This window comes from Lissotriton helveticus, chromosome 1_1 (assembly GCF_964261635.1).
Source record: "Lissotriton helveticus chromosome 1_1, aLisHel1.1, whole genome shotgun sequence".
Classification (NCBI taxonomy): Eukaryota; Metazoa; Chordata; class Amphibia; order Caudata; family Salamandridae; genus Lissotriton; species Lissotriton helveticus.
The window spans coordinates 1,425,663,997-1,425,684,188 of record NC_136057.1 but is presented as its reverse complement, the minus strand read 5'-3'; the positions used below and the strand labels follow the sequence as shown (position 1 = coordinate 1,425,684,188).

General features: G+C 48.2%; 1 protein-coding gene across 1 annotated transcript in view; it reads left to right on the top strand.

The window, feature by feature from the left end:
• CACNA1A (calcium voltage-gated channel subunit alpha1 A) overlaps positions 1 to 20,192 on the top strand; it is a 1,120,700-nt gene that overhangs the window by 278,602 nt on the left and 821,906 nt on the right. The window contains exon 6 of the mRNA XM_078685323.1: positions 3,464 to 3,651. Within this exon, the coding sequence (XP_078541449.1) occupies positions 3,464 to 3,651 (188 nt within the window). The remainder of the gene's footprint in view (positions 1 to 3,463; positions 3,652 to 20,192) is intronic.

The following is a 20,192-nucleotide window of genomic DNA, read 5'->3' as shown; positions in this document are numbered from 1 at the left end:
ATATATATATATCAATGCTTCCAATATCCACGGATACTCAATCCATAAAGAACGTAGCACACGCAGGGGGTAGTTCCACGAAGATTTTATTACGGGAACTTTACAGCAACAAGACGCGTTTCGCCATCGGGCTTTGTCAAATTGTGCAGAGAGCCGAGGCGCCCGTCTGCCTTAAAAAACTTCATTCAAAATGTGAAGTGCAAAGAAGGACTATAATACAATTGTAAAAAGTGGCCGCCATCTTATAACGATGTAAATATCACTAAATAGTGATCATACAAGCAGCCCCGGTTTAAGTATAACCAAAATTGTTCAATGTAAATACATATGTACATTCTCAACATTCACCACAACGGTCCGGACTCCGAACACAATGTGTTTCCCATGATTAACTGATATAGTCCGAATGTGTGCACATAAATGAAAGAAATCACGCCCTGAATGGGCATACCTGAAGCATAAACATAATCACAGAACTGAAATGCGGAAAGGACTATGGTACAATGCATAGCGCCAAGAACAGCCGCCCTCTTGTGGCGTGTAGACAAGCTACAATGACTTTAACAATATGCAAATACGGGTTATAGATATAACACTTGCTTATGTACATTAGCGCTCTTGAATATAAATCCATTCATAGAGTACTGCTCCTGCTATTGCCCATATATCCGCACACAAATTCAAATCTTGCCCTGAATGGGCATATATGTGTTAATAGCTTCAAATACATAGAATGCTCTTCTCTCAAACAGAATGACCCTAATTCATATAAAATGTGTCATGCATAATATCAATAAAACCCATTATCAGAAAAAATATTAGATACAAAATACAAAATTCATGAATACAAGGAAAAGCTCAATGGTACAGTTATTGTGTGAAAATTCTATAGATTTCGCAAGAAAGCAAGTTCATCAATCCTCAGCCCAGATGTACTGATAACTCCTCATGCATGTTAAGGCCGTGTGGACTTTTACTTTGCAAATCAATTATGTACCTGGATTCCAGCCGTCTAAGTTTTAAGAGGCGATCCCCTCCTCTGATATTGGCCGGTACACTATCAAGGCATGCATATGATAACAGATCCCTGTTACTTTTGTGCATCCTTTCAAAATGCCTGGCTACAGGATAGGATTCATCTTTGTTGGCAATGGCACGCATGTGCTCTAAAATTCTTAGTTTCACGGCATTGGTCGTGCTGCCAATATATTTCAAGCCACAAGGGCAAGTGAGGCAGTAGATGGCATATGGCGTGGAACATGTCAAGAATTTCATTATCCGTTTCGGAGTTGCCAGACCAGGTATCTTGTAGGTAAGCGTCCGCTTACTATATTTGCAAGCCTTGCACCGGCCACATGGATAGAAACCACTAAGGACAGGCAATTTCGGGGTTGCTACCTGTGCTTGGTAATGGCTGGAGACTAAATGGTCCCTGAGTGATCTGGCCTTTCTAAAGGTAACTAAGGGGTTAGAAGGTAAATCAGCCTTGATGACATTGTCAGTCAATAAGATATTCCAGTTTTTCTTGAGTATCTTCTTGATTTGCCCTGCATTATGCGAGAAAGTCGTGATGAGGCGAAAAGAACCATTATTAGCTTTCACTGCCTTTTTGGACTGTAACAGCTCATTTCTTCTCATCTTCGTAGCTCTCTCATATGCGTGTGCCAGAGCACTGTCACTGTAACCCCTTATCCTGAATCTCTGTAGACTAGAATCGGCTGCCCTCTCAAAATCACCATCATTGGAATTATTCCTCCTTAATCTTAACAATTCTCCATAAGGAATGCTCTCGATTAGTTGGCGAGGATGACTACTCGTGGCAAAAAGTGTGGAGTTGCCTGCCGTCTCTTTTCTATATAACTTGGTCTGCATTTTGCCATCCTTGTCTATATATACTGTGAGATCTAAATAATTCACAGAAGTTTGACTAATATGACCAGAAAATCTAAGATTCACATCATTTCTGTTGAGAGCATCCACAAAAGTACTAGCTGTTTCTATAGGGCTCTCTAAGATAATAAAAAGATCGCCAATGCACCCATTGACCTCCGCGCTCAGAAATGCACTCCACACGGAAATGTCAGATGAATTTGAGTTGGAATAACGGACTCCACTGGGGGAGAAGAATCGGGACTACTACTCCCGGCATGCTGTTTACTGGCAGACACATGCCACAAAGGGTTATACAGGTAATAGTCCATTTCCTGTCTTCCAACTGCCGAGAGCCCCATGATTAAGGTGCAGGTGGCACCGAAACGCGTAGGGGAGATGAATTGGCTGGCTTTTTTGAACCGCTTCATGAAATAAAGGGTTCTGTTGAACATTTTCGTGTGGAGTGCATTTCTGAGCGCGGAGGTTTTTTGGGAACAATTAATACACGGCAGCTCCAGCCGTGAGAAGTGCACCGCCGTGAATACCGAAGAAAGGTCTGTGTGGTTGTGCACAGTCACAGCCTGTTCCAGCACAAGGAAATATATAAATTGGGAAGCGGTTTCATAAACCAGAAGCCCACCGGAGGGCAGTGAATAATTTGAACATTGGCAGATGAATTTGAGTTGGAATAACGGACTCCACTGGGGGAGAAGAATCGGGACTACTACTCCCGGCATGCTGTTTACTGGCAGACACATGCCACAAAGGGTTATACAGGTAATAGTCCATTTCCTGTCTTCCAACTGCCGAGAGCCCCATGATTAAGGTGCAGGTGGCACCGAAATGCGTAGGTGAGATGAATTGGCTGGCTTTTTTGAACTGCTTCATGAAATAAAGGGTTCTGTTGAACATTTCCGTGTGGAGTGCATTTCTGAGCGCGGAGGTTTTTTGGTAACAAATATATATATATATATATATGTAGAGCTGTACATATATGGTTTCCATATATATTTTTCATTATTTCCGGGGTCCCCGCACATGGGCGGGAATATTCAGTGCTTATGACTTTGATGAGGATACCCCTGGAAGACAACTAGGATTAAAGGTAAGTAACTTATGCTTCTTTCACTCTGTAAAAGAAATGGGAAATTACGATTTGGTTTGAGAATGAAATTTAGAACCCGCTTCAGACTGAATGACTGATAATTTGTTTTCTTGTTGACAGGAGATACATCTTCCAAGAGCTCTAACTGCCTAAATGGCTATTTTTAAGGTTATCTAGCTATAAAGGACTCAAAATAACGCAAAAGTATAAAAGTGTTTTTTATAGGAATGCTAATGACTTGAATTTGTTTGCGAGTTTGGTTGCTTCCAGTTTATTTTTTTAACCCAGGATCAGTACAGCCCTCAGCTTCTATGCTGAAACCCATATTTCAGAAAAAAAGTGAATCATAAATAGAACAAGTTCAATTTGAGGAAGCATCTCTACCATAGTGAGATTTTGTGGGCATGTGCAATTAAAATCCTGTCAACAGTTTTGTTGTCTTTCATGATGGTTACCAATAACACATACTGCTGTGGTTTGTTGCAGACGAAATCAAGGTGGAAGTGCCCTGTGGAACAGAACTGCCATCTCGTCTGTGCCCAAATGGGACCATCTGCAGGAGGTACTGGGACGGACCGAATTACGGGATCACTCAGTTTGACAATATCCTGTTTGCAGTGCTGACCGTCTTCCAGTGCATCACCATGGAGGGTTGGACAGACATTCTGTATGATGTGAGTACAGTCCAAAACCCTGCCAGATAATCTGTATTATGTGAGTATGGACCAGTGTTCCTATGTACCCTGGAAAGTCCTTACAGATACTCTGTATGATTTCAGAATGTCCAGCCCAGGACGTTAACCCATAAAACCCTATCAGAATTTATGTATAATGAACATAAAACAGAACTCTCCATTGTACCACAAAATACCCTGTCACACATTGTGCAGAGGTTTGCAAAGTTTATTTCACCAGAATTTTTCTCTACAAGATAACCGTTTGCCAAGCTTTTCTATGAACACTGGTAATGCGCAGGGGACAACCACTTTTTCATAAATTGTCGCAATACTCGTGATTTTCATGCAAGTTGGACAAGATGAAAAACCTTGCAAAGTTGCAACTTTCCACTGATATTTAAAAATAATTATCAAATATACTTTTCTACGCCCCCCCCCCCCCTAATATTGTGCATGGTGGCCCAGCGTATACAGAAAATATTTCCATGATTCCTGTATGAGGTGAGCATGTCTCGATACCCCGTAAACAAGACTTGCTGTGGCCTATGAGTATAACCTCAAAACTCAAAAAATGTGTTGATTCTTAGATCTAGTCTTTGGCCTAAAGGTGCACAGCAACCACTTAGACATCCCCCAAAGGCACAGATGTGGTTGAACATAGTAACACACTGGGCTGGGCCTGAACTGGCAACATCAAGACTAGGTAACTGCTAATTAGCTAATACCCTGCAGTTACCTAGCATTCTTTTAAAGGGGTTACTGAGTTGGTTCGAATTGACCAGGCTGTCAAAAGTTAGAGAATCGGCCATTTAAGCCCTGTCTCACTACAAATCACACAAAGGTGAACATTTCAATGGCATATAAGGGTTCTATGTGACTAAAATTCCATGGCAACCTTACCGAACCTAAGAGAAGGAGTGAATAACCGTGCCACAGTTGCTGGCTTCTAAGCAACTTTACAATTAACCAACAGACACAACCATTTGATGTCCAGCAAATTGCTTGTCTCTTGGAAAAATAAAGTACTCTTAATTACACTGCAGTTCTAAATATTACACAATCCAACTAGTAAATTCTGAGTGATAGCCCTGATTCCGCAGCGGGCACAACACTTCCCCTTCTCTCCATGCTGCCTACCACCCTGTTAACCCTTTTTATTTTAGTATGCCAGTAATCTTTCACATAGACAGGAATTAGGCTTGTACAGACTATGGGCCAGATGTAGGTAGGCTTTTACCGGTCGGTAACGGCCGAAATCGGCCGTTACCGACCTGTAAAAGCCTTTTCCTATGTAAGAGGCTATTTTACCGATTCGGTAAATAACGAATCGGTATTTACCGATTCGGTATTTACCGAATCATCATTTACCGATTCGGTATTTACCGAATCGGTAAATGAGATGTAGGAAGCACTGTAAACAGTGCTTGTGGGCTTTAAGAATTCGTTATTTACCACCAACTATTAGTTGGTGGTAAATAAGGAATTCCTATGTAAATGCATAAATGTGCATTTACACCTGTGCCATGTGCCCTTAGGGCATGTATGTATGCCACATGTGCACACCAGCACTAATCAGGGGTGCAACAGGGTGTCAAAGTGACACCCTGCCACCCTTGAATTTTTCGGTATTTACCGAATCGGTAGGTAATTACCGATTCAGTAAATACCGAATCTTACCGATTCGGTATTTTTTACTGAATAATTACCTACATTGCATTTACCGATTCGAAAATACCGAATCCGTAAAATTCGATATTTTCGAATCTGTAAATCTAAATTACCTACATCTAGCCCTTAGTTCCCCAGAAGTTCAAATGTGTAATATGTTCAATTTGTTATTGTCCTTGTGGTTGTAGTGGGCAGAAGCAGCCTCAAGTGCTCTCACGTTGCAGCAGCTTGGTCCTGACTGCAGGCGGAGGCATGCGTTGTAAACATGCTTTTCCACAGCAGTTGCAAGGGAGATCAGGTGTCTGCCTCCAAGGGGAACAGATGACTGCTGCTTGGTGGGCCTTGGTGCGGTGATCATGTGTCTTTGGCAGTTGTGGTCCACTTATGAGGCGGTGCAGACTGATTGCACAGAAAGGCAGATGCCGCCCACCTAGGGACAGTGCAGACGGAGCACACAGCAAGACAGTTGCAACCTACTTTGGGTCCGTGCAGACATATCACGTCTCAAGTAATTCCCCTTCCACCTCCAGCTGCTGTAGATGGTAATGTTGCTCTGGCATTTGAAACTTTCCTAGGCCTTTCAGCTCTCCCACTGTAAAAAGTTTGTGGCGGTAGCTCCAAATCACAGATGACAGCAGAGGCCAGATTAATAAACAGACCTAAGCAGCCTCTGGGTACAGTTCTTAATTGGAACTGGGTGAGAAACTTGGAGACCCTCTGCGGCATGGAAGGCTCCTGCCTTCACTCTCTCAGGTAGTACCCTTTCTCTGATTTCTCCTCAGAGCAGGAACAGACTGGGCTCCTCATCCTGGACAGTCTCGTCTCCTGCGGGCTTGTCAGGCTCGTCCCTCTCTCATCATAGTCTTCTAGGCACTAGACAGATGGTCAGCTCTTCCAGGAGCAAGTGCAGACATCAAGTGATGTCCCCTGACAGACTGGCTGTCAGGCTGACAAAAGCCCTGGTCACAGAGCTGTCCTTTAAGTACGCTGTTGAGCATCCATTCCTTGGTCATAAAGGACTTGTAACTGGAGCAAAGTGGAGTTGTTTGGATCCCACTTTTATACATATATTTAGACAGGTGATGTTGATCCAGTGTCTCAAACGTCAGAACTGTTTGCTCCATTTAGGTGTTTTTCTCAGGCTACTCTCGAGACACAGCTTTTGTGTGAATCATGGCAAGAATTTCTGGGGCTTTCTCTAAGCGGGGGAAGCCCATAACATGAGCATAATGAAGTGTGAGGTTTCTGCACCTAGCATCTGTGTTTTTGAAGCAATGATCAGGGATAGACAAAAGGGCAAACCAGACCTACAAGCATTCTCACCTTGAACCACAGAAACTGCCATCAACCTCATTCCAACCAGTAACCAAGTGGCTTTGCTCGGTAATAACTAATCAGCAGCTCCTACAATTTCTTAATCCAATTTCTAAAGGTACACTTTCTGCATCCTTCTCACCTCAGTGTCTGGATCTCCATCCTTCTCCAGTATTAGGGGTGTCTTTCATAAATTCACATGCCTGAATCATTCCCGTTGTCAGAGTGGGAGTCCCACGGTATATAAAAAAGCAATAATATGCTATAATAACATTGGAAAAAACAGTAATTCCCAACCAGGAAGTAAAGTAGCCCGAGCTACAGTAGAAAAAACTTCCACACTCATGACTATCCTAGTCATTTTGTATAGTCCAAACTACAGCCAATCAGGCGACAGCACCCACCAGAAGGTTCTCCCCAGAGGCTCAGGCTGTCAGCTTTTCTACTGCACGTCGTGTGAAGGGAGTCTCCCTGAGCTCTGCTCAGTTCTTCTCTATTTTCCTTCTGGAATCTAGTGTTTTTTTAAGATGTCTTCCAAGAAATCTTTATTCAGACCTTGTGAATCTTGTGGGAAGCTCCGGCTTTTTAAAGAAGATCTCCACAAGAAGTGCATTTATTGCCTTTATCCTGAACATCAAGTAAAGGACTGCAAGATCTGTAGAACCTTCCCTCAGAAGACCCTCAGAGACAGAGAGGGCCGCCTGCTTTTGTGGCTACAAAAGCTTAAGGATTCGGATTATCCTGCGTCTGAGGTAGGCAGTATTGCCTCTGGTTCTACTTCAGCCTCTAGGAAGAGAGCTGCTACTGAGGTGTTAACTTCTCTTGGGGCTAAAGTTGCTAAAAAACAATTTCCATCTAAGGGGTCTAAGAGGCCTTCCTCTTCCAAGACTACTCCCCCTGTTAAGGATAAAGGTGGTCCATCTACGCCCCCGAGAAGATCCACCAAGAAGTTACCTCAGACATCTGAGAAGATTTTACCTCATATTCAGCCCCTGTCGTCAACGACACCGTCGTCAACTCCTTCGTCGTCGAAGATCTCCGTCGACGCTACATCTACATCGACTGTAACTTTTTCATCTCCTAAGCCACAGAGGATCATGTCGACGGCGTCTTCATCGCCTACGATGGTCTATGTCACTGTTAGACCTCTTTCGTCGACGGCAGAATCTTCATCTTCTGCCATCGTCGGCGCCTCGTCAACGGCCACTCTGAAGAAGATTCCGTCGACGACACCGTCGACGACATCATCGTCGACGCTGGCTCTACCGTCGACGAAGAAGCTACCGTCGACGACGAAGGCTCCATCGTCGACGAAGGCGTCGACGAAGATAACACCGTCGACGAAGCCAATTCCGTCGACGAAGCCAATTCCGTCGACGAAGTCAATTCCGTCGACGAAGTCCATACCATCAACGAAGTCCATACCGTCGACGAAGCCGGCATTGTCGACGAAAACAACACCGTCGACGGCAACATCTCTGTCGACGACGATAACCGCACCGTCGACGACGAGCTCGTCGTCGTCTAAAACCAAATCCAGTGCCACGAGTTCTTTAGTGGACCCACCGTCGACGCCGCAACTATCCTCTTGTACCACTTTGCAAGTGTGGTCACCGTCTACGGTTTTTCAGACGCAAAAACCATCTTTGCATCAGAGACGTGGTTCAACATTGGAGTTATCACCTCTGCATATCTCACCTCAAAGGGTACCCATGCAGCTCCCAGACAAACTTCTTGACTCTGAAGACAGTGAGGGGGATTCTGTAATTGGGGAAACCTTTGGTACGGCTACAAGTCCTTTCGAACTAAATATTAAGTATCAGGAGGACGACCTAGAGGAACAACAGTCATCTGAACAGATGACGTCCCTTGTAACAAGTGTCCCTGCCACTCCGGTGCCAATTGCATTGCTCACCAACCTCCAATGCATGCTGGACGATTATTACAGATGGTTTCCGCCATCTGAATCTACAGGCTCTCTGCCTCCTACTCCGGCGGTGGAAGCGCCTTTGCCAGACTTTAGACCACCAAGGTCTCCTCCACCTGCACCGTCTAATCAGCCGGAAGGACAACAGTCTTCTGACAAAGAAGAACAAAGAGAGGAAGGAGAGGTTGATGACATGTCGGAGTGGGATGAATATCAGGTACAGACTCCTTCTCCGTCACCTCCGGCTGCTTCGGACTCACCACCAGTAGATGTAGGTGGTTTTCACCTTTTAATGGAGCGGGCTACTAAGCGATTCCATATGGATATGGAACATACAGAGCAGGAATGTTTTCTCTATGATTTTAAGGATCAGCCTAGAAAACAAGTCAAATCCATACTTATAATAGACTTTATCTCGCAGGAGGGTATTAAGGTCATGTCTACTCCAGCTTCCATACCCCCGGTCCTGCCACGGATTGACAAGAAATATAAGGCACCGGAAAAGTCACCTGCGTGCCTTATAGGACAACCAAAACTGGATTCAGTTATTGTTCAAGCTGCTCAGAAGAGGTCTAGGAGCCCCTCATCTCCAATTTCAGCCCCACCGGACAGAGATGGCAGGCGCCTTGATGCCATTGGAAAACGTGGTTCAACGATGGCAGCTACCACGGTCCGGGCTGCTAATTCATTGGCCATCTTGGGAAGATATGACCGGCAGATGTGGTCGGATATTCCGCCATACATAGACCAGCTTCCTGAGCCTTCTAGATCTGAAGCGCAGAAGATCTTACAGGAAGGGGAACGAATCTCGGCTGAGATTATCGATTCGGCGGTAGACGTTGCCTCCACTGGTTTCAAGCAATTAGCAGGTGCTGCTGTCTTACGTAGACAGGGGTGGCTACGATCTACGTCATTCCGTCAGGGTATTCAAACCAGGGTATTGGACATGCCTTATGACGGAGAGTTTCTGTTTGGCCCGCAAGTAGAAGAAGCCTTGCAGACAATAAAAAAGGATACAGGAACGGTGAAATCCTTGGGCACCCTCCAATTTCGTAAACCGCCCTTTCGAGGAGCGAGAGGACGTGGATCATCCTCTACCAGAGGTGGATACACACAGCAATCCTCCTACAGACAAGGAAATCAGTGCTACCAAACACAACGCTATCAATCCTACGGCCAACGGAGAAATAATTATTCCCAGAACAGGGGGAAACCGGCCTACCGCGGAAAAGATAAATGTCAATGAGACTTGTCACCTGCCACCGCTACTGCCCTACTCTCAGGAAAAAATTGGAGGACAAATATCAAAATTTTACTCAAAATGGTCAGCGATAACATCGGACAGGTGGGTCTTGGACATTGTGGCCAAGGGCCAGGCCCTAGAATTCGAACAGTTTCCTCCGAATGTCCCCCCAAAGAGCCCACCTCCAGCTCACTTAAGAGAGCTCTTTGCCCAGATAAATTTGATGCTAAAGAAAGGAGCAATCGAGAAAGTACCTCAAACTATGAGGGGAACAGGATTCTACTCCAGATTTTTCCTAATAAAGAAGAAATCCGGAGAATGGCGTCCGATTCTGGATCTCCGTGCCCTAAACAAATTTCTGAAGAAACTAACATTCAGAATGTTATCACTGCAGGAAATATTGCATCTTTTAGCAGCGGGGGACTACATGGCCACCTTGGATCTCCAAGATGCGTATTTCCACATCCCCATCTTACCTCGTCACAGAAAATTCCTGCGATTCAGAGTGGCTGGCAGGGATTATCAGTTCAGAGTACATCCCTTTGGGCTGCGCTCGGCACCCAGGGTGTTTACAAAAGTCTTGGCCCCAGTAGCGGCTCACCTCCGGCTGGAGGGGATACAAATATTCCCATATCTAGACGACTGCCTTATCAAGGCCAGTTCTTACGAGGACACAGACAACCATCTACAACAGTGTCTAAACCTCTTTCGGTCTCTGGGTCTATCCATCAACATCAGCAAATCCCAGTTGGTACCATCACAAAGACGAGCTTTCCTGGGAGCAACATTAGACACCCAGCTTCTCCAAGCCTTCGTCTCTGACGAAAGGCAAGACAAGATACAGAATATGGCCCGGACTCTGCTTTCAAAAAGGTCAGTTTCAGTCCGACTGTTCAAGTCTTTTCTGGGGATGGTATCGTCGTGCATTCCGCTAATACCAAATTGCTGACTCAGAATGAGGCCTCTTCAGGAGGAACTCAGCTTACAATGGCTGCAGGTCTCCGGCTCCTTCGAGGATCTCATCCAGATTACACCAAGCATACGGGATTCCCTCCGCTGGTGGACACAAAAAAAAATCTACGACAGGGCTGCGCATTCCTTCAGGATACGCCGAACTTTACACTCACCACGGACGCATCCCTCGAAGGCTGGGGAGCTCATCTTCAGGGCCTGACAATCAGCGGCAAGTGGAGCCCTCAGAAAAGGTGTTGGCACATCAACCTGTTAGAACTGAGAGCCATCTTCCTTGCACTCAAAGCATTTCGTGCAATCATTCAGGGGGCTAATGTGTTGGTGCGCACAGACAACACTACAAGCATGCACTATGTCAACAAACAAGGAGGGACAAGATCAGCTGTCTTGTCGCAGGAAGCCCAGGAGCTGTGGCATGGTCAATACGACACAAAATCAATCTTCAGGCGGTTCATGTTCCTGGAACAGAGAACGTACTTGCAGGCACGCTCAGCAGGACAACAGTGTCCACTCACGAGTGGGAACTTCATCAGCAGACCGTGGATCGGATCTTGCATCTATGGGGTCATCCAGACGTAGACCTCTTTGCAACCAAGAACAACAGCAAATGCCGATTCTTTGCAAGTTGGCATCCCCACAAAGACTCTCAGGGGAATGCGTTTTCGATCAACTGGTCTCTGATATATGCGTACGCTTTTCCACCAATACCGCTAGTTCCCAGAGTCCTGCGGAAGATGAAGAAGGAACTATGTCGGTTGATTCTCATTGCTCCCAGATGGCCTCGCCAGTACTGGTTCACCGAGCTCCTTCTCCTATCGGAATGCAAACCGATTCAGTTGAGCCCAATTCCGGACTTGCTCTCCATTCAAGACGGCCAGATTTACCATCCAGATCCAACGTCACTGAGATTAGCGGCCTGGCGTCTGAGTACCGTGAGTTCGCCCATCTTAACATCCCTGCGGACTGCAAGGAAGTTCTGGCCAAAGCAAGAGCACCTGCTACCATAAAGACGTACAGTCTTAAATGGAAACGCTTTTGTGTCTGGTGTCGCTCAGCTGGAATTCATCCTTTTTCAGCTAAACCATAGGAAATCCTGCCTTTTTTCCTGCATCTAGCAAGATCGGGATTGTCTCATGCAACCCTAAAGGTGTTCCTATCAGCGATTTCAAGATACCGACAAGATGGGACGAATTCTCTTTATTCTACGAGAATTATACAACAATTCTTTAAAGGCCTTTTTAGAATGTTCCCTCCGGTACGTCGTCCACCTCCATCGTGGCATCTCAACGTGGTGTTGGCGCAACTCATGCGTCACCCATTCAAACCTATCCATCGAGCCGATCTGAAATTTCTAACATTGAAGGTGTCACTGTTATTGGCCCTGACCTCTTCTAGGAGAGTCAGTGATATCCAAGCGTTCACTGTTCACCATCCTTTCTTACAATTCACAAATGACTCTGTAGTGCTCCGCACTAATCCGAAATTCATTCCTAAAGTGCCTTCGGATTTTCATCTCAACGAACCCGTGATTTTAAAGACATTCTTTCCTAACCCACAAACACCTGCGTAAAGGGCATTGCATACTCTGGACAATAGGAGATGTCTAAAGTTCTATTTGCAAAGAACATCTACATTGCGCAGATCTGATCAACTATTTATCACCTATGGTGCAATTCGTAAAGGACAGGCAGTTTCCAAGCAAACAATCGAAGATGGATATCTGCAGCTATTGCCTTTTGCGACGCACAAGCAGGAAGACCATTACAAGCAGCTCCTAGAGCGCATTCTACGAGGGCAGTGTCTTCCTCTACGGCCTTATTCGCTGGAGTCCCTCTTCAGCACATCTGCAGAGCGGCAACCTGGGCCAGTCGCCATACTTTCACCAAACACTATTGTTTGGATGCAGCCAGCGAGGCCGATGCTTCAGTGGGTCGAGCAGTTCTACGAAATCTTTTCAACTAAGGTGAGCCTCTGTTCCCCACCTCCTATTACTGCTGTCAGACGCTTGTTATGTTTCTATGCTGCACATGCTTAAGTGATTGCATTCTATTATGCTTTTAATGATGTGTTTATTTACATATTGCATTGCTATGTGCTTTTAATATTGACAAACTTAAGCTACCTGTAGCGTCTGCCAAGCACGGATATGTACTGCTATCTACTCTGATTCAGGCATGTGAATCTATGAAAGACACCCCTAAGACTGGAGAAGTACAATAGTTACTTACCTGTAATCTGTGGTTCTCCAGTATTGGTGTATTTCATAGATTCACATGCAACCCGCCCACCTCCCCTCAGAGGCTCTCAGGCTACTTTGGTTGACCATCACTCCTTGCGAGAAAATCTGACAGCCTGAGCCTCTGGGGAGCACCTTCTGGTGGGTGCTGTCGCCTGATTGGCTGTAGTTTGGACTATACAAAATGACTAGGATAGTCATGAGTGTGGAAGTTTTTTCTACTGTAGCTTGGGTTACTTTACTTCCTGGTTGGGAATTACGGGTTTTTCCAATGTTATTATAGCATATAATTGCTTTTTATATACCGTGGGACTCCCACTCCGATGACGGGGAATGATTCAGGCATGTGAATCTATGAAAGACACCAATACTGGAGAACCACAGATTACAGGTAAGTAACTATTGTTCTTCAGCCACAGTAATGCAGGTAGAACACTTACACTGTTTAGGGAAATTGTCCCCATCCTCCATCTTGTGCTGTGTCAAACCAAAGGCATTGAAAATTGATACCACTGGCTTTAGAACTTCAGGACCCCTACACACACAGTCCTAGTTCCACACGAACTGGACGCATACTACACCTAGTCGACATACGCAGAATGTCAGCACAAGGTTCTGGATTTCACATAACTGCAAATTTACACAAGAGGGGCCAGTGGGCCACACTCTCACTGACAGATAAAAAGTGTCAGGTCAACTGTAAGATCACATAACATGTGTGCTGCCACCACCACTTTATGTATAAACCCAGGACATGGACACTGGTCCTCTGTCTAGGCCACAGGTCAGATCAAGTACTGTGTTTTGTCCGGGACATGCCTAGGTTTCTGTGCACATGTTAGATCAATGTGACACCAGGGCACTAATAAAGGTCAGGATACAAGACACAGAAGGATTTTGGCAATTAGGAAAGAGTTGCATGTCCATATGCCATGCAGAGGACATTCTTGTCCCTCGTTTCATGGCGTCAGTCATTGCATCAGCTCATCACATGGGTAGGCATCAATCCATCTGGAAAAGTTGCATACTGGCATCAAAACGTACCAATAACATAGCAACATTTAAATGAAATAGATTTAGATGTAGACAAAGGGCCCCTATGGATGTAGGCAGACAGGAGGGTGGTTTTGTCACCCATCCCAACATTGGGACCTTTGCAAGCTACACAGGAACGGCAAAACTGTTGGCCAATAGAAGTGAAGGAGGAAACAAACAGGTGAACATGTGTAGTACAGATCATACAGTCTCTGCTAAAGTGCGCAACACCATTGTATGACCTGGCAAGGTTTGACACCTGTTCTTTTGGAGAAAACACCATTTCTAACATGTCTCTTCATACTCCATCCAAGTCCCTTTCACAGTCCTGCTTTAACCAAGCATTCTTTTCAATATTGGGTGCTCATTTCTGTAAATCAGCAAGACCCTGTAAGCTAGGCATGAAGAGATCAGCAATCTGGTATACATTTAAAGTGACTTCGGAATCAGGGGGCAGATCAGCTTTTTTAGTGGCCTCATTGGTGAAGACTTTGGCAATAGACGCCTCGCTTTGCACAGACTGACGAGCAGCTTATTTAACAATAGCGATTTGGGAAGTTATTGAAGATTGTTAAGCAAGTCGTTAGCTAGTGCTATATAAAACTCTTAAATAAATAAATACATCTGAAAAAAACATGTTAGTAATAGATTCCTTACCTTAGAATATCCTCAGGTGTCAGACTGGATCCGGAAAGTTTTTTTGCCAGCAGTACCCCTGCGCATCGGTAGGCGTCGGCCTGTGGCTCCACATCCGTCGTCGGCGTCGTGATCGCCGGAGTATTTAGACGCCGCCCTCGCGCGCTGACGTCAGTTCTTCTTTTTTCCGCTCCAGCAAGCGCAGATCCGGGAAGAGCACATACCCTTAGTCATTTTTTGACAAACTTTTTGGACAATTTTGTCTATCTTTTTCGAGTCGACTCGACTCCTGGTGCCAGTAGGGATGCCCGGTTTCAAGCCGTGTGACACCTGTCACCGACTGATGTCGGTTACCGACCCCCACCGCCGGTGTCTCTACTGCTTGGGGGCCGACCACGATGACAAGTCGTGCCCCGACTGCCGGACCTTGACGTCGAAGGCTAGGCGGGAGTGTTCCTGTAAGCTCCTTGAGCTCCGGCAGTCGGCTCCGCTCAAGGTCCCTGTCGAGGAGGAGGTCGAGGGACCGGTCGCGGAGTCACAGTCATCATCGATCGTCTGGATCCAAGTCCTTGCACTCGGGTAAGACGAGGCATGGCAAAAAGAAGTTGAAGAAGCATTGTCGCTCTTCGAATTCCTCTCGCTGGTTGCGTGACTCGGCCGAGGGTTTGGGTGGCAACTCCCACGCGGCTCCGGTGGGGTCCGCGCAGTCGCATCCAGCCCCACACCCTCCGGTCCCTGGACTTGATGCGACTTCAGAGCAGATCAGAGACTTCCTCGTGGCCATGAGGAGTCTCTTCCCGCCGTCGAGACCCGCCGGCGGGCCTTCGGGCCCCGCGGGTCTGACTGGGGGTCCTAGCCCTGTGTTGCCGGCGGCTTCGGCCATGGCGCCGCCGATGACTTCGGTCCCGGCATCGCAGGACCCCATTGGATCCAGGCCTGAATCACCATCGACGCCAGTTGACCTTACGACTCCTCCGCTGGCGCCGGCCCCCGCGGTGCCGCCTCCGGTGCCATCCTCGGACAATGCCGTCCCCGGTTTCAGCCTCGGCTCGGGCTCGGCGTCAGAGCGGCGCCGCTCGGCACCGACTGGTGAGCTTTTCACCTATGCCCCGGCTCCGTCATTTTTGCCTGTTTATCAGGACACGGATGAAGGAGAGGACTGGGAGGGGTCTGAGGACCCTCTGGCACAGCAATGCCAGTTAAGTCAGGACTGGGCAGATGAGCTGGGGGATGCCAGTGGTCTAGACACTTCGCGTGACACTGGTTTTCTCTCTCCTCCCTCCGTGGCTATGGAGGATGGGGCAACTTATGCTGTGGTGCTGCGCAGGGCGGCCACGGTCCTGGGCCTTGAGCTCCCTGCAGCGGCCGTTAGGACTAACCTCCTCACCAAGGTGCTTCACCCGCCAGTAACCTCTTTGGAGCCTCTGCTGCCGTTTAATGAGCCCCTCACCGACGTTCTGATGGGCACTTGGTCCAAGCCCACCAAAGTTCCCCCTGTGGATCAGAACGTGGCCTGGAGCCACCACCCGGCTCTGGGCGACCCCTGCTTTCTGTCCACTCATCCCACCCCTGAGAGCCTGCTTATCCAGGCCTCCACGTCCCAAACCGCTTTCCCTAACGCACCCTCGGATCGGGAATCCAAAAGGCTGGAACAGTTTGGCAAGAAACTGTTTTCCTCTGTGAGTCTAGGGTTGTGGTCCATTAATACTGCATGCCTTTTGGGCCGTTACACCCACTCTCTGTGGGATACAGTGGCGGACGTGCTGCCCCAGTGTCCGGAGGAGGCCAAAACACAGCTTGCCCAAGCTCTTGCTGAGGGGCGGGATGCAGCACGATACTCCATTCGATGTGTACTTGACACCACGGACTCGCTGGGCAGAGCGATTTCAACGACGGTGGCGATTTGTCGTCACACCTGGCTGAGGCTCACCAACTTTTCAGGGGATGTCCAGGCCACTCTCATGGACATGCCCCTTTGATGGTCATCAACTCTTTGACGACAAAGCAGATAGCCTGCTGGAGCACTTTAAGGACTCCAGGGCTACGGCCAAGTACTTGGGCCTTTCGGCCCAGCGCCAGCATACTTCTGCTTTTCGTCCCTTTCGTGGCCACAGAAGGGGTGCCGCCACACTTTCGTCCAGCCACAGGACGCAGAACCAACCTCAACGCGGTCGCGGACGTGCAGCCCGCCATGACGGCGCAGGGGGTCAGTCCACATCCACTTCCGCAGCATCCGCCTTAAAGCCTTACTAGTCCGAGCTTTCAGGCCCATTCCACGCCAGTGGGAGGCAGGATTCGCCATCACCTACTCCACTGCCGTACCAACACTTCGGACAGGTGGGTGCTGCAAATCGTCCGAAGGAGCTACTCCCTCCCCTTCGAGGCGACTCCTCCAGCCATGCCACCACAGTATCACTGCATGTCGGGGGATCACTTGCAACTTCTGCAGGAGGAAGTTATGGCCCTCTTGGCCAAGGGGGCCATCGAGCTCGTTCCTGGGCCAGAAGTAGGGCCTGGTTGTTATTCCCACTACTTTCTGGTTCCCAAGAAGGGCAAAGGGGGCCTGCACCCTATCTTGGACCTCACGAACATCAACGTCTTCCTCCGGAAGGAGAAGTTCAAGAGGTTGACTTTAGCTCAGGTTCTGGCTGCCCTAGACCCTAGAGACTGGATGGTAGCGTTGGACTTGCAGGACGCTTATTTCTATATTCCCGTCCTACCGGCCCACCGGCGCTACCTGCGGTTCACGGTAGGCCACGAGCACTTTCAGTTTACCGTGCTCTCCTTCGGCCTCACCAGTGCACCTCGGGTGTTCACGAAAGTGATGGCGGTGGTCGCAGCTCATCTGCGCAGATCAGGGGTTCCAGTCTTCCCCTATCTCGACGAGATAGGGGAAGACAGTCGTCTCCCAACTCCAGACTACGGCCGACCTCCTGCATTTGCTGGGGTTCTCCATCAACGTGCTGAAGTCGCACCTGATTCCCTCTCAGAAGCTCCTCTTCATCGAAGCGGTTCCCGACTGGGCGCAGTTTCGGGTTTATCCTCCCGAACAGCGGGCTCGGGATATTCAGGCTCTGATTCCGATCTTTTCAGCCTTTATCCCAAGTTTCGGTCAGGATGACCCTACGGCTTCTGGGACTGATGGCCTCCTGCATCCTGCTGGTGCATCACGCCAGGTGGCGGTTGCGGGCTCTGCAGTGGGACCTGAAGTTCCAGTGGGCACAGCATCAGGGCAACCTGGAGGGCACTGCGAGACAGTTGCAGTGGTGTCTCACGAATCGCGATTGGGTCCATGGCAGATCCTTATCCCTCCCCCAACCGGAGCACACAGTGGTGACAGATGCGGCCCTCCTGGGGTGGGGTGGCCACATGGGAGAGACTGAGATCAGAGGCCTCTGATCTCCGTTGGATTCCCGGCTCCCCATCAACCTGTTTGCGCTTCGGTTGATTCGGCTTGCACTGAAAGCATTCCTTTCCTCTGTCCGGGGAAGTGTAGTGCAGGTGTTCACGGACAACACCACTGCCATGTGGTACCTCAACAAGCAAGGGGGGGTGGGGTCATGGACCCTATGTCAGGAGGCTCTGCTCCTCTGGACATGGCTGGAACATCAGGGCATCACCCTGGTGGTTCAACACCTGGCAGGTTCCCTGAACGCCAGGGGTGGACAAACTCAGTCGTCGGTGCATGATGGATCACGAGTGGCGTCTTGAACTTGGACGTGACGCAAGGTCTCTTTCAGCAGTGGGGAGAGCCTTGGTTAGATCTATTTGCCACCGAAGAGAACGCGCAATGTCCTCAGTTCTGCGGGTTGGAATTTCCAAGGGGACACTCGCTCGGGGACGCTTTTCGTCGCGAGTGGAGCTGCAGTCTGTTGTAAGCCTTTCCGCCTATACCACTTCTGCCCAGAGTGCTGAAGAAGATTTGGTGCGACCGGGCCAAAGTCATCCTTGTGGCCCCGGATTGGGCACAAAGATTCTGGTATCCCGAGCTACTCAGTATGTCAATCGATCCCCTGATCCGACTGCCTCTTCAGGAGGACCTTCTGTCGCAGCAACAGGTCCGTGCGCGGTAACAAGTTCTTTTAACATAACATAACATAACATAACAGGTGACGGTCCCCCACACGAACCTGCCCAGCCTCCACCTACATGCGTATAGATTGAGCGGCGACAGTTGATGCCATTTGACTTGCCTCCTGAAGTCTGTAATGTCATTCTGGCAGCCAGGCGTCCCTCCACAAAATCGGTATACTCCTGCAGGTGGAACAAATTTGTGGCATGGTGCACAGCAAAGGCTGTGGATCCTCTCTCTGCCCCAGTTTCAAAGGTTCTCCTCTTTCTTTTTTCCCTGGCCCAGCAGGGCTCTGCTCTGGGCACTATCAAGGGCTATCTTTCGGCCATTTCCGCCTTCTTGAGGCTTCCTGATCAGCCTTCTCTTTTCAAGTCCCCTGTTGTGAATAGATTCTTGAAAGGCATTACTCACATGTTTCCTCCTGATCCCTTTGTAATGCCTCAGTGGGACTTGAATCTGGTGTTAACCTATTTAATGTGTGCTCCCTTTGAGCCGCTCCATAACTGTCCCTTACGTATTCTAACTCTAAAGACTGCTTTCCTAGTTGCCATCCCCTCTGCCAGAAGAGTGAGTGAGCTCCAGGCTCTTTCCTCTAAGCCTTCTTTCCTCTCTGTCCATCCGGACAAAGTTGTTCCGAGGACTCGTCCTTCTTTTCTACCCAAGGTGGTTACTGCCTTTCACATCGGGCAGAGCATTACCTTACCCAACTTCTTTCCGCCTCCGCATCCCTCAAAAGAGGAAGAGAGGATCCACCTTCTGGACCCAAAACGTGCGCTCTCTTTTTACCTGGACCGCACACAACAGTTCTGGGTAGACGACCAATTCTTTGTTGGATACGTGGGCGCTAAGAAAGAACGGGCGGTGCACAAGCGAACCATCTCTCTGTGGATTGTGTTGTGCATTAAGATCTGTTATTCCTTGGCTAAAAAGGAACCTCCTGTGGGGCTGTGCGCCCTTTCCACTCGGGCCACGGCGGCTACTACTGCCTTGGGATGGGGAGTCCCTTTGCAGGACATTTGTCAGGCAGCTACGTGGGTCTCACTGCACACGTTTCCCAAGCACCACTGCCTGGACAGCCAAGTCCGGAGAGACAGCTTCTTTGGCCGTTCAGTTCTCCAGGACTTCCTGGTGGGATCTTGGTTCGCAGACCCACCACCGGGGTTGGTATTGCTGGGGTATCTATTCTAAGGTAATGAATCTAACACTAACATGTTTCTTTCAGATGCACAAGTTACATACCTTCGGTAACGATATATCTGTAAGAAACATTAGTTAGTGTTAGATTCCTTACCGCCCCACCCATCCTCCCCGTTCTGCGAACCGATATCTAGGGTTAAGGTATTTCCCTGTCAGGGCCCTAGTTTCATGGCACCAGTGTTGGTTTCTTGCATGGCTCTGCGTTCCTGGCGCAGAAAGCTATGTACAGAACTGACGT